At 44.5% G+C, this 14817-nt stretch overlaps 1 protein-coding gene across 1 annotated transcript; it reads left to right on the top strand.

The window, feature by feature from the left end:
* The first annotated feature begins 1715 nt into the window (after positions 1–1715).
* Positions 1716–10733, top strand: LOC147894522 (glutamate receptor 3.3-like). Its single transcript, XM_087384889.1, has 6 exons — positions 1716–2021; positions 2179–3548; positions 4140–4420; positions 9441–9472; positions 9564–9970; positions 10197–10733. Exons 1-6 carry the CDS (start codon positions 1979–1981, stop codon positions 10554–10556), a joined length of 2493 nt encoding a protein of 830 aa, XP_087241015.1. The 5' UTR covers positions 1716–1978; the 3' UTR covers positions 10557–10733.
* Positions 10734–14817: the final 4084 nt, after the last annotated feature.

Raw genomic sequence — 14817 nt, 5'->3', positions numbered from 1 at the left:
TCTCTCTTTGGTGAAGAAGTTTGGCTTTTTAATTATTGTACCAACACACACACACACACAAATATTCGATACCTTCTGGTTGTATGTTTGTATATGTTTTTCACAAATTTTCTTCAATTCCTCAAAGTTTGAAATTTGTAAATGGAACCTTAAATTTGATTTATGATCACAACTTTGAGACCCGACGGAGCGGGTCTGTAGCCCGTCGTAGACGGGTCAGGTTACTTGTCATTATAATCTTAGTGTTGGAAGGAAAAAATTTGTAGGTCACAAAAACCTGCACTTTTTAAAAAAAATTAAAAACCTGCACTTTTTTTTTGCAAACATAGTTATAAATTGTGTGAAATTGTATCTCGAATTTTGTGAGCTTGGAGGTTTTTAAATTCTCCAGAAAATGTTTTCTGATACTGCATATCAACAAAATCTATCACCAATTTGGAAAACGAATTCTGTTGCGCCATCTTCGTAATCACCACCAGAATGCTCGAAGGACACCATAGAAAATAAATCTGTTCTTCATCATCACTACCAGAATGTTTTGACTTCAAATCTGAGGCAGCACCACTATTGCGCAGAAGCAAAGAGCCCTTCCAACTTCGCAGGACAAGACTATATGCCAAGATTGCTTCACTCGACCCACTAATTAATTATTCAGTCTGAAAAAGTTGCAGCAGTGAGTTTTTCGAATTGGCGGACCTGGTGAGAACATTTTTCTCATCACCCAACAACAAAATCTCTACGTAGATTATGCTTCCGAGAAAGCATGTGTATTAAATGCAACCAGCTTTTACCATCACAAAGAGTAAGGAAGTGATCAAGCAAAATGCATCACAAAGAGTAAGGAATTGGTAATGCTGGAAATATAGAAAGCTGTACCTTGCAAGAACGAGTAAAGAATCAGAGGTTTTTACTCTGCTTGGGGCATCACTGCACTATCAAGCGATCTTCTACCACATGCATTTTTACTCTGCTTGGGGCATCACTGCACTATCAAGCAATCTTCTACCACATGCATTACTTGCCAAAATGATCCTCATAGATGATCACAAGAAAAGAAGACAATCACCGATCACTCTGTTCTTCCGTGATTTTGGAATTGCTGCTCCCTCAAGCAATCTTCCATAAGTAGCGTACACAAATGGGGAGCTCTAGCAAGGCGATAGCTTCCGAATCTATAATGGCGGCAAACGACTTGCTTGAGATCTGTGGAAAGGTCACGCCGCTTGCAATGTTTTGGGCAAGTTCATCATCATCAGAAAGGTCTGTTAAGGTCTGGCAAGATCAATGTCTGCAATATAATTTTAGGCAAGTTCTTCATCATCAGAAAGGTCTGTTAAGGTCTGGCAAGATCAATGTCTGCAATGTTCTTGGGCGTATACAAATGGAGAGCTCTTGCAAGTTGCGAGATAACAGCTTCATAAAAGCAACAACAACTTTGCTTCAGATCTGTGCCATGTGGGAAGGTCAAGACTCATCTCCATGTTTGCTTCTTGAGGTCATGTCAAGGTCCAGTTTTAGTTCATCAGAAAGGTGACAAGGTCTGCTCAAAGATGGATTGACAAAGGTCATAATCAGTGATGCCGCATCTGCCAGTTTGTGTGTTTCCAAATTTGAGATCTGCTTCTTTTTGCAATTGATTGCCCGATTGCTTAGCTCTCCAGTACTCACCACGTCCTGTCATTTGCCCAATTCTCCAGCCTTCCAATTCTCAACAATGCCAGACCGCCACCTTTGTTCCCCTCGCCCTTCCCAATCCCTTCGCCGCTGCTCTCTCCCTCTTCACTTCCTCCTCGTTGCTGTCGGATTCATTTTAGTGAACTCATCGGATAACTTTACCGTCCCTTCGACCGTGAAGATAGGAGCTCTGTTGGGATTCAATAGCACCATTGGCCAGCTTGCGCAACAGGCCATCCAGCTTGCTATCGATGATGTGAACGAGGCAGGAAACATCCTAAATGGATCAAAACTGGTGCTTGAAATGTTCGATTCTGGGTGTATGCCTGTCCAAGGGGCAGCTGCTGGTATTCTCTTCTTAATCCTCACCGCGCATTAACTTGCTTCGTTTCGTTCTTTCTTCGGAAAGTATCTATAGTTTTCCGTCAATTTCTATACTCTCTTCCTTGATGGTACAATACTGATTTGAGTGTTTCGATCAAAACGAAACTTTGATTGATTCAGCTGTGGAGCTTACAAAGAAGGAGGTGGTCGCCGTCGTGGGGCCTCAATCTTCTGTAGTTTCGCAGTTCATTGCACACATGGGAAGCTCTGCACAGGTGCCGTTTGTCTCGTTCGGAGCGACGGATCCGAGCCTCGCAGAAATGCAGTACCCTTATCTAATTCGCGTTGCCCATAGCGATGCCATGCAAATGGAAGCCGTGGCAGCCCTGATTGCAAATTACAACTGGCGGCAAGTTGTGGCCTTGTATATTGACGATGACTACGGAGCTAATGGAGTTGCCGCACTGGCTGATTCACTGCAACGAAGGGGGAGCGCGCTAGTGGAAAAGGTAGCCTTTGTTCCATGGATGCACAAGCAGGGCATCGGCAGAGAGCTAACACGGCTAATAGATATCCAAGCTCGAATTTTCGTGGTACACACGACGCAAGCTTTGGGATTTCAAATTCTAAGCGAGGCATATTACCTGCGCATGTTGGAGAAGGGCTCTGTCTGGATTGTTACGGACCTCATCTCGACCAGTTTGGGAAGGAAGGACCTTCATTCCAAAATTGTGGCGTCGACCCAGGGCATACTTGGGACGCGCAGATATATTCCTCCTTCTTCGCAGCTGAAATCTGTCTTGAACGAATGGGAGAAGCGCTACCACGCTCAGTCGCAAATCGATCCAAGCCAACTGAACGCCTACGGATTGTGTGCGTACGACGCCGTCTGGACAATCGCCCGAGCCATTTCGGCTTATCTACAAGAGGAGCGGGACTTGAGCTTTGTCGAACCCACTAAGCTACCCAGCATGTCCGGGGGCGATTCGGAGCTAGCACGCATGAAGATCTTCGCAGGGGGGGCAGTGATGAGGAAGAAGATCTTGCAGACAAGATTCAATGGAACATCTGGATTCATACAATTCAACAAAGACGGAGACATTGAGAATGCGGCTTTTGAATACATCAACATGGTGGGAAACAGTCCGCGAGTGGTGGGCTACTGGGCAAATCAAACTGCTGTCTCAGCTGTTCCTCGGGAAGATGCGCCACAAACTCCGCAGCAAATCAAACTGACTGTAATTTCCAATGTTCCAAATGCCACGAAACTACAGATAATTTGGCCTGGTGGTAGCACCGTGCCTCCAGAAGGGTGGATACTCCCCAAGAGACCCCTTAGAATTGGCGTTCCTATAAAGCAAGGTTATCGTGAGCTTGTAGGAGAAACTTACGATACAAACAATGGCACTTCCTATACTGGGTTTTGCATAGATGTCTTTGATGCTGCTATCAAGCACCTTACATATCCCGTCACGTACACCTACTATGGATTTGGTGGCAACGCTACAACACCCAATTATGACGAGCTGGTCAACAAATTGGTCGATCAGGTTTGTAGATTTTCTTTCTGTGCATAGCGGTGGCCTCCCACCAAACGTCTGATTTTCATCAAATTCATAAAAGGTGCATGTGCTTATGTTTGCTACATAGCCATCAATTGAGTTCCGTGTCTAGAGCTATAATGGTGTATACTTGATGAAATGCACCCTCACGGGGTTCACCAAATTTGACTATCACATGAGTTCACCAGAGAATTTTTTAAATGCTCTCCTTAATAGAAATATATTTACAGGGGGTATCATAAAAACATTTTGAAAAAAATGGTAAACATTTATATAGTAAAAGGGCGTTTTTCACTCAAAAATTCACAGAGAAGGGATTTATAAATAATCCTTGAATGCATATGATATATATATATAGGGATTACCCATGGTGACGCCCCAAAGAATGCACCCATATCTTTTGGACTGCTCATTTAGAGCTTGATCTGAAAAGATTACGATTTGAAATGCTTGAGCATTTTCACGATTGTCTGAAAAAGATTGTAAATTGGTATATGATGCTCTTGTTGGAAACATAACGATAACAGTAGAAAAATTGATCTTACGAATCTGGGCTGGTGTTTGTAAATTGGTATGCAGGTATATGATGCTCTTGTTGGAGATATAACAATAACTGCACAACGCTTGAAAATAATTGATCTCACGCAACCATTCATTGAATCTGGGCTGGTGGTACTAGTCTCACTAAAGAACAAGCGAGCAAATAATCCATGGGCCTTTCTACGACCATTTACAGCAACCATGTGGTCCACAATGCTGGGACTCCTTTTGTTCACTGGTTTCATCATATGGACACTGGAGCATAAAGTAAATGAAGACTTTCGAGGGTCTGCAACAGAACAAGCTGCTACTGTCCTCTCGTATGTGTTTTGCTTGTTTCCCTTGTCCTTTAAAGAATGATTGTCGATGTGATTGCTTCAGTTGTAATTTGTCCACAGAAAAGCTGAGCTTTATTCAAACCTTACAATTTGAACGAGCATCCTTCATGATTTATACCTATAATTACTGTACTACTGCACTATTAGCACTATGGCATCTCTTTTGATTGCATAGCCCTGCACTACCTTCCTGTTAGAGTTCATCTCCTGTCTCCCTGAGTGAGGGCCTTGGTTGTGGGTCTGCCCGCCCATGTGAGGGAGTGCCAGGGCCATTGTTGTGGGTCTGCCCGCCTAGGCGAGGTCGAGGGGAGTCCCGCGCAAGCTGTCCTGATGGAGGGGGGGATCTGGAGAGGTGCTGTAATGTCATGCACCCTCCCCCATGCCCGGTTTCTGGGCCGTACCCTACGCTGGCCTGTCATGGGGGTTCATGGAGATTCACGGGGGGTACGGGCCTGTTCTGCCCACCCTGGGGCCCTGTTATGGCCCTGATTAGGGCTGCCACCAGGCTGCCTACATGGCGCCTAGGTGGCACCTCAGTTAGGGGGCCAGTTGGGCCCCCACCCCCTACATTGCCACCGACCAGCCAGTTGGCCTGGCCCTCCATGGGTTGGCCTATCTGGTCGGCCAGTTCAGCGCAGGGGGGCAGGCCTATATATAGGGCTCCTCTCCCCCCAATTTCATCATCTCAGTGCACAGTTGGGCAGTCACTAGTGGAGGGTTTTTCTCCAGCAGTTGAGGAGGTTTTTCCCGAGATCCTGTGCCAGTCTCTCTTGTTCTCTGGTTTTCTCTTGTGAGTGTTTGCTGTTTTCTCTCCGTCGTTGCTCACCGCTACACTTCTCACATAGTATCAGAGCCTAAGGCTGGCCAAAAGACCTGAGCTATGGAAAGGAGATTCAGCAAGCTTGGGAAGCTATTTGTAGTGGAAATAGAGAAGGTACGGGCTGCTGTTGATAAACAAAGAAGGATAGCTACTTTGAAGGGTGTTTTCAGATCGAAGGGGTAGTTTGTGTGAAGGCCGGTTGCTCGGAGGTTGAAGGAAGCATTTTTTTTCCAGCCTTCTCTCCTTGCTTCCTTCTTTCTACCTTCGTTGCTCTTCCTCTATCCCCCTTCCAGATCTTCCCCGTCTCTCTCAATTCTATCCCATGGCTTCTCTACAAGAATTGGCAGAAAACAAGGTGAAGATTACTGTTTTACCCATGTTCCCTGTTGACCGATAACTAGACGGGAACAACTATGGCGTGTGACGTGTTATGATGGAGTCAGTATTGCAGTCTTATGACATGGCAGACTTCATCCTGGTAGGAGTCACAAGGCCAGATCCCCTTGATGGAGTTTGGGCACTCTGGATCAGCAGACGACCATTAATCTGGCCCAGATTTGGGACCGTGTCAATGCAAGGGTCCGATCGTTCATTTTCTTGAACTGTACTCCTCATGTCATTAACCATGTAAAGCACATGTCAGCATCAAAGAGTATCTGGGAGCATTTGGCTTACCTCTATAACCGGACTACTCCAATGAAGGTCTCCCTTGAGGTTCAGATGCGGATATTAGATCCTGCTAAGTCATCTTCTATGAGGGAACATATCAATAAGTTTCAGGAATTCCAACAGGAGATACTGCAGGCAGGAAAGGAGATCTAATCTGAAGATATGGCCATTACTTTGTTGTCCCATCTCACTTCCCACTACTCTTCTTTTTATTCTTCCTTGATTATGAGTGGTAGGATGAGTACTCTCACCTGGGAGGAATTAGTGCCTATGGTGCTGGATCAAGAGGACCGGTTTACCCATGGCGGTGGCTCCGATGCTCTGGCAGCCCCGCAGTCGGGCAAATTTCAAGGACGTTGTTCCCTAATACGAGGACTGTAGCTGAGAAAGAGGCATTGAAGGCAGAAAGGTTGTGTAATTATTGCGAGAAAGGACATTACTGGAGGCAGTGCCTACACCGGCGGGCTAACAACAAAGGCTCTGGAGGCTCTGGTTCCTCCAGAGGGTCAGGATCTTCCTCTGCTGCTATCACTCCCACTTTTGTGCATATTGAAATGCTTGATTCTCTTGCATCCTCTGTTGGAGAGGGGGTTCTGTCTCTCCAAGCCATAGACGTCTGGACATGGATCATTGATAGCGGGGCATCCCGGAGTATGAGTCCTTCTGCAGCTGGGTTGAAGGATTTTGTGATCTCCGGCGGTGAGTCTATATTGCTGATAGCTCAACCATCAAAGTCCGTGGTGAAGGCAACCTCGAATCATTCCCAATGGAAAAGGAGGGATGCACTCTAGAGTTCTATTCGTTCCCTATCTTGGATTCAATCTATTGTCTGTCTATGAGACTTGCTGCCTTGGAACCACAGTATTGTTTGATGAAATCTTTGTGGAAGTTCGAGATAAGGCTACCGGTCAGGTGGTACACACTGGTACAGCTAGTCATGGCATTTTCACCTTGTCAGCACTCTCCATGATCATGTCATCTCGTCAAGGAGATCTCTGGCATTTTTCGGTTTGGTCACTTGGATGTTGATGCTCTCCGGTGTGCTGCTCGAGAACAAATGGTCCTCGGACTACCGGATGTGGGCAACAAGCATGGACAGTGCCAGTCATGTATTCAAGGCAAGCACACCAAGATGCATTCCCGAAGCAGGCTTCATGGCGGGCTTCCCTCCCGATATAGTTGGTCCATGTTGATCTCTGTGGACCCATGTCTGTTGTCAGTCTTGGTGGGGCTCTCTACTTCATGCTACTAGTCGATGACTTTGGTTGGTTTATATGGATATACTTCTTGGCTCTAAAATTGTTGGCATATTCTCGCTTCCGGGAATGGTGTGCCTTAGTTGAGAATGAATCTAACTTTCATGCAAGCTCTTCGGTCGGACAAAGGTGGTGAATTCTGTTCTCATCCATTTGAGTAGTTTTGTGTGACGAAAGGCATTCGACGGGAGTTTGCCAACACCGGCACGGCTTCTGAAGCAAGCATTGTTGAACGCAAGAATCGTACCGTGGTAGAGATGTCTCGGTCCATGCTTACTCACCGGGAAGTTCCTTGGTTCCTTTGGGCTGCCACGGCAGTTCATATCCTGAATCGTTCTTCGACGTCTGTTGTCCCCAAGGTCACTCCTTTTGAAGCCTATTTCGGCAAGAATCCTGATGTTCCTATTTCCACATATTTGGATGTGATGCCTTTGTCCACATTCCCAAGAAGCAGAGGGGGAAGTTAGATGTAAAGTCTACTCAGACGATCTTTGTCGGATACAATTCCCAATGTACAAGTTATCGATTGTATGACCCTTCCAAGAAGGAGATTATTCTCAGCAGGGATGTTATTTTTGATAAGCAGCTTTCATCTTCCGTCATTGATCATACCCCACCGCTTCTTCCGCTCCAACAGTTCTTGAATATTCTCTCGAGAGTGACTCTGACAGTGATCCAGATGATTCCCCACATCTCCAGGGCGTAGGGGATAGTTCCGGGTCAAGTTCTCAAAAGGTACCTCGTTGGTTGATTGAGACTCTTCGTGATTTAGGTGTCACTGATATTCCTTCCTCATGGCTTCGGGAGGAGGATGGACCCTGGTGATCCCATCGCAATAAGGAAAAGGTTCTAGAGGTAGTTATGTCTTGTATCCTCAAAGACACAGAGCCTTCGAATGTCCAGGAAGCCCTCTCTCAGCCCCACTGGAAGCAGGCCATGGAACTGGAGTTGGATTCCATTGAGCGGAGTGGCACTTGGGAGTTAGCACCCCGCCCGCAACGGCGTTCCGTTATTGGTGTCAAATGGGTTTACAAGACCAAGTATTCCTCTGATGGCACTGTGGATAAGCACAAAGCCCGAGTTGTGGCTAAAGGATACTCTCAGCGCCCTGGGATTGATTATGATGACACGTCCCGCCTTCGAACTCGAGCAATCCAAACACATTTTCTCCCACCGCCAGGATGGCCACTCTTCGTACAATACTAGCACTTGCAGCTCATGAGCAATGGCCCATCTATTAGATGGATGTTAAATCTGCATTTCTCAATGGTGATTTGAAGGAAGAGATCTATGTGGAGCAACCATCTGGGTTTTCCAAGTCTGAGGGAATGGTTTACAGGCTACGGAAAGCTTTGTATGGAGTTAAGCAGGCTCCTCAAGCTTGGAATCATAAGATTGATGAGTTCTTTGTTCACAAGCACTTCCACCGATCCCGGGCTGATCCCAACCTGTACATTTACTGTCAAGGAAGATTTCTTTCCCTCATCATTCTGTATGTCAATGATCTGTTCATTATAGGAAGTCATACCACCCATATTGCCGAGACTAAGGCAGCTCTTTCTCAGGCCTTTGAGATGACAGATCTCGGTCTTCTACACTTCTTGGGTCTGGAGATTTCACAGGGACCGGAGGGTTACTTTGTGTCATAGAAATGTTATACTCAGGAGCTTTTGGAGGCTTTTCATATGTCCGACTGTCTTGCTATTTCCTCAGCCATGGACGCCAGTACCAAATTGACCAAGTATGATCCCAGTGATCCAGTGGAGGCAAGCACATACTGTCAGTTGATTGAATCTCTGATTTGGCTCCTCCATACCATACTAGATCTATGCTACTCTGTTGGTCTTCTTAGCTACTTCATGCAGACACCTAAGAAGACTCATTGGGGCGCTGGTTTGTGAATCCTTCGTGATCTTCAAGGGTCTCGCAATCGAGGGTTGTTCTATCAGTCCAGACAGCATTCCAGGATCTAGCTTTTAGGTTGGAGTGACTCCGACTGAGGAGGAAGGCCAAAAAGCAATAAAGCAGTAGATAGTTAGCATATTGATGAGCCTTCGGCTCTCACACGTAGTGTGTTGGGCATCGTGGGTCTATGCTTGGTTTAAGGAAGGAGATTACGTGATTTTTAGTAACTTGAGTTTAAGGGGGAGAGAACGTGCATTTAGGATGAGCACAAGAGCGGTCTGCTTTGTGAATATTTGTCATCTTGCAATTCTGTTTTTTTTTAAAATGTAATCGAATGTTCTGGACTGTGCAGGTTCACTTTCTCGACTCTATTCTTCGCTCACAGTAAGCATCTTAAACATTTCACACTTTCAGTTATGCTTTATGGAAAGAGTGTTGGGTGAATTAACTGATCCGCACTTAATATGATTTGCAGAAGAGGATACACGAAGCTTCCTCGGTCGCTTTGTTTTGATTGTTTGGCTATTTGTCATTTTGATAATCACTTCAAGCTATACAGCGAGTCTCACATCAATCCTAACAGTTGAGCAGCTCACTCCTGGCATTCAAGGACTTGAAAGCTTACTCCAGACTGATCTGCCCATCGGCTATCAGACGGGGTCATTTGTTCAAAAATATCTAACTGATCTAGGTGTAAGCCCAGAAAGACTGAAGAATCTGAGTTCACAGGAATTGTATCAAAAGGCACTCGACCTGGGGCCAGATGACGGGGGAGTGGCGGCAATTGTCGAAGAGCTTCCCTACGTGCAGTTGTTCCTATCTCATAACTGCCAAAATTACACAATCGCCGGGCAAGAATTCACAAAAAGTGGCTGGGGATTTGTAAGTAGCAAATCTTTACTAAGCTGTACAATAATTCTTGGGAAATTTGATATTTATTGTTGGAATCGAAGAAAATGGAAGGGGCGGGATTTCTTAGAAGGAACGAATGAGGATAGCACCGTGGACTAGCATTATTATCATACTCATTTTGTAATGATAGCTCTTTCTTTTGGCTTGCAACATGGCTGTCGCTGACTGTAATGGGTTGTCCTTGCATCTGGAGCAGGCCTTCCCACGAGGGTCACAGATTACAGCCGACATATCCGAAGCGATCCTGTACATGTCACAGAGCGGGGAGCTACAGCAGATTCGGGAGTACTGGTTCAAAGAGAATTTGTGCCAGACTGGGAGCACCCAGGTGGCGGAGGCAAGCCGATTGGATTTGAAGAGCTTCTGGGGTCTATTCTTGATAACGGGGGCGGTATCGATACTGTGTGTGATGCTATATGTGGTGAAGTTGGTGTGGGAATTCAGGGATGAGGAGGGGAGGTCAGCAAGGGGTTGTTCGGGGCAGATCTTAGAATTCCTCAAGTTCGCAGCAAAGGCAGAAGGAGAAGTCGAACCAAGAGGAGAAGAAGCGGAATGAACAACAAAAACGTCGAAGAGGAGGAGGAGAAGAAGAAGAATGAACGAACACAAAGACGTACTACGCAAAATTCTCGTTTCGCAAATCTTTCTGTACCCATTGCTTCTTCTTCTTCTTCTTCTTCTTCCAACTACCATTCGGATGCTTCTTCACGGTCCGAGGTCCGCCGCAATTTAATCTCAGCCTTTCATTTAGTTTGTATCTACGTCTTCCTCCCTAATACAAGTCGGCTTTATTTTATTTATTTATTATTTAAAAAAAAAAACACTCTCCGCCCTCCCCAATTTAAATCAACCACCAACCACCACTTCAACATTCCACGCACGAAAATCTTCACCACACATTACCTCCAATTAACTCTTACCAATACGAAAATGCTCCGTAATAAATACAAATGAAAAGTAGAATTCCAAAGTATATTTAAATCGGTTAACCTGCTGCTCCAGCAGGTAAGGTAAAATTAAGACAACAGCCAAAATGGCAGATCCCACCAAAACCAAAAATAACTATATCAACCAAAAATTCCGTCGAAACACGACGGAAACTACATCCAAAAGTTTACTTCTCTGCAGATTCCTCCACCACATGCGGACTGCCATAAAAGTTACACACACAGTTCTTGAATGATCCTGCCACATTATACTTTGCAGAACCAGAACGACCACACAACCTATCAATAGACGAATCAAACCCATCCGGGCAACAACGAACCATCTCACGAAGGAAGTTGTCATCTTCATGCAAAGCCACCTCGAAATCATCAACATCCTTGAAACTCTTAACATCAACACCAAGAGGAAGAGCTCCAACAGAAACACCAACGGAACCACAAGCTGAACGACCGTTGGAAACATCTGACAGACCACCTGAGCATAGACTTGATCCACCACCAGATCCAAAAGAACCACCACCAGAAGAAAGACCCGCACCACCAGATCCAAAAGAACCTCCACTAGAAGAAAGACCCACACCACCAGAGCCAAATGAACCGCCACCAGAAGAAACACGACAACCGCTAGAAGATGGAAACGCCGCACCACTAGCACAAGCGTCGTTGCTAACCAATTCACCCAAACCACAACCAACCTCAAGATCAATAGATTCATTCGAAACAAATTTAGCCACAAAACCTCCAGAATCCCTCAATAGACCACCGTTAGCACCACAATCAAGAACTCCATCGTAGCATTGTATTTTTCGAAAGATGAAACACAACGATGACCCAAAAATTTCGTTGAAACCTCAACAGGAACCCCTGCAAAAGACAAACGACTGAAAGCAGTAGACCGCAGAGACTTATTGTTGAACTTGCCCTTGACCCCAGCACCCACAATATCCAACATATAGCACACCAAACCTTTCAAAGTCTTAATCCCCACCCGATTACGATTATACCAAATTTGCAAGGAAAACAAACACAAATTCAGTAATACACATACACAAAACATAAAAAAACAATGTGAATTCAAAACACACATGCCACGAAACGTGGATTGTCGATAGGCTGGAGGAAAGCATACAACAAGTTATCATCACCATCCACAACAGGTGGCATGTGCCACATCAAACAATCAAAAGTGAAAACAAAATCACGCTCATAACTTTTCACAGGCTTCCGAAGATGCTCCGCCTTAAATCTCTTCACACTCATTACATGATTCTTCGTAAGCCTCTCATTGAACCTAACCAAACAAAACAAACGCATTAAACACAACACACAAAATCACAAACAAAGAAATACAGAAATCAATCACTTACTCTACAAACTCTCCAAAAGCATCTCGTCCTCGAACAAATTCGCCCGCTATATCCCATGCAACTCACTACCACCTCTGACAGTGAAATGAAGCAACAAAAAGAAAGCGAACCACTTTTGAAGCCCCCTCGGATGAAAAGCAAAAAAATCAGGATCACCTAGAACCAGCATCTCATCTTTCAAACCAACTATCTCACTCTTCTTAGTTGCCTTCAACCCATCCATCCTAACTGACCGATTCATAGCACTGGTCAAAGAACTCCTAGCCTTCGAAAATAAAGGATTCTTAAAAATGTCGAATGGAACTTCTACAATCCCAGTGCTGGCCACACAAAGCTCCTGAAACCTATGCAGAATCCTACTGAAGGACTTAAACAAAGCAAGCAAAGTTGCCGGCGGGTAAAACCCACCATCACCCCTCTTCTTGCACACCTGCAGAATGAACTTGCTCAACATATCCAAAAATGCCCTCAAATCTAACTCCTCAATAGGCACAGACAATCGAAACCCTCCACACGACGCCAAGAATCAAACCTACCATGAGCCCAATTATCCTTGTCACTACTCCTATTCTCACCGCCCTCCTCAATCTCTCTCTCCAAATCTGGATCCAAAGGAAGAAACCCGCTAACACAACCTACAGAAACTGCACCAACATCCTTGGTACCTACAAAACAATAGAAATAAACGTAAAAAACAAGAACACTAGCAAGAATACCACAACTAGCACATGTAGCCAAACTCTCACCTCCAGAGTCACAAAAATCCTGAGAAACCCAGCACATGCAAACCCGTCCGAAACAGATCCACAACCAGCGCGAACAGGATCTTCATCCTCATGCAAACAAACTACCAAATCCCCAACAACATTGTCTCCAACATCCGCAAAAGCAACAACATCACCTTTCATGGAATCGGAAACCATCAGCACCTCAACATCCTGACTAATACCCAACCAAAAAGAGGGAAACAGAATCCATTACAAGCACTAGAACCAAACAAGTAAACAAATCAGCTGCACTCAAACGCAAGAAAAACAACTAAAACACAAAGAAAACACAACGAAAACACAAAACGTCACTGCCTCCGTGCCTTCAACACGATCTCCCTCTACGCTCTCCTCCCAAACACCTTTGCCTCTGTGCCTTCAACATGATCAACATCCACGCCTTCAACACGATCTGCCTCCGCCCTCTCCTCCCAAACACATCTCCCTCCACGCTTCTCCTTCGAAACAAATCCAGTACTGCCTAACAAAACACATGCACTCCACATAAAAAACATTTCATAATACCCACCAAGCTATGACAAAATTTAATGTGCAGTTGTATGTTTGGCTGGTCTCTTACCTTTTACTTGGAAAGCTAACCTTTTGTATGCCTATTCCTTGGAATGCTAGGGCGCTGCCTTTTGTTACAAATGTCCTTTATAATGCCGTTCTTCGCCTCCTATATGGAAGGCTAGGTAATTGACTTTCAAAATTATTGTCCTTCCTAATGACTCCTATATGGTAGACCAACACTTCTGTCTTCAACATTTCATGGTGTCCCCCTTGCCTTTATACTATGTAATGTGCAATTATGAATCTGGATGGGTCTCTTTCTCCTAGGTAAAGCAATAACAAGCCGGGGTATGTAGGCATTACGTGTCTATCCATTTAAAACTTTGTTGTTCTAACAACTAGTTTTTTCTGGATGGTGGTAGGTAAGTAGACCTCGACCATGGAGTATTGGACACCTGAAAGATTCAACTTTGATTACTTGATGTACTTGCAAGCGTTACATACTTTTGGAATATAATATAGTGATCACTTTTTATAATCTTTTAAGAGCTTCGAATGCCATGTTCTTGGGGTATTTTTGTCTACACACACACACACACACACACACACACATGTATACTTCCCCAACTATGAATTATTCTTTTATGTACCCCCCATGAAATCCCCCCTTTACACTATCTTTTTAACCCCCCCCCACACCAACCACACTAATCCTCCCATACCTCCTCTAATCCCTTCTCAACCCATGTACTCATTCACTCCTTACTCCACTTGTGACTTAAACTTTTTGTTGAAATAAAAAGAAATTTATCTAAGAATCCATATGGGTGTTTATGTTCCTAGGTAAAGCGATAACAAGCCGAGGAAAACATGCATTACCTGTCTACCCAAATGTAATTATGATGTTCTAACACCTAGTTTGTTTGGATGGTGGTAGGTAAGTGGACCCTAACCTTGGAGCTTGGAATGCCTGAAGATTCGACATCTTTTTTAAATATTGTGTTTCTCAAACTCAAATTTATTAAAAATTCTTAAATTTGGTTGAAATTTTTGCAAACTCTAGTTGTTGCATTTTTCAACTTAGATGCCTCAAACATTTTCCCCTTTTTTTTGCTTTTTATCCAATTGGCAAAATTCATTATATTGCTCAATTATTGATGGGACTTTTTAATCTAAACATGCACAAACGTACACACATGCACTCTCTCTCTCTCTCTCTCTCA

The sequence above is a fragment of the Dipteris shenzhenensis genome, chromosome 14 (assembly GCF_047967505.1).
Source record: "Dipteris shenzhenensis isolate YYH24624 ecotype China chromosome 14, Dip_SZ_1.0, whole genome shotgun sequence".
NCBI classification, from domain to species: Eukaryota; Viridiplantae; Streptophyta; class Polypodiopsida; order Gleicheniales; family Dipteridaceae; genus Dipteris; species Dipteris shenzhenensis.
Note: the sequence above shows the minus strand (reverse complement) of the source record. Positions and strands in the feature narration are given on the sequence as shown.

Excerpts from the sequence above, each read along its gene's own strand:
- LOC147894522 (XM_087384889.1), top strand. The coding sequence starts at position 1,979 with ATGTTCGATTCTGGGTGTATGCCTGTCCAAGGGGCAGCTGCTG. Across the intron at positions 3,549-4,139 it reads TCAACAAATTGGTCGATCAG|GTATATGATGCTCTTGTTGG; the intron begins GTTTGTAGATTT and ends ATTGGTATGCAG. Across the intron at positions 9,473-9,563 it reads GACTCTATTCTTCGCTCACA|AAGAGGATACACGAAGCTTC; the intron begins GTAAGCATCTTA and ends TATGATTTGCAG.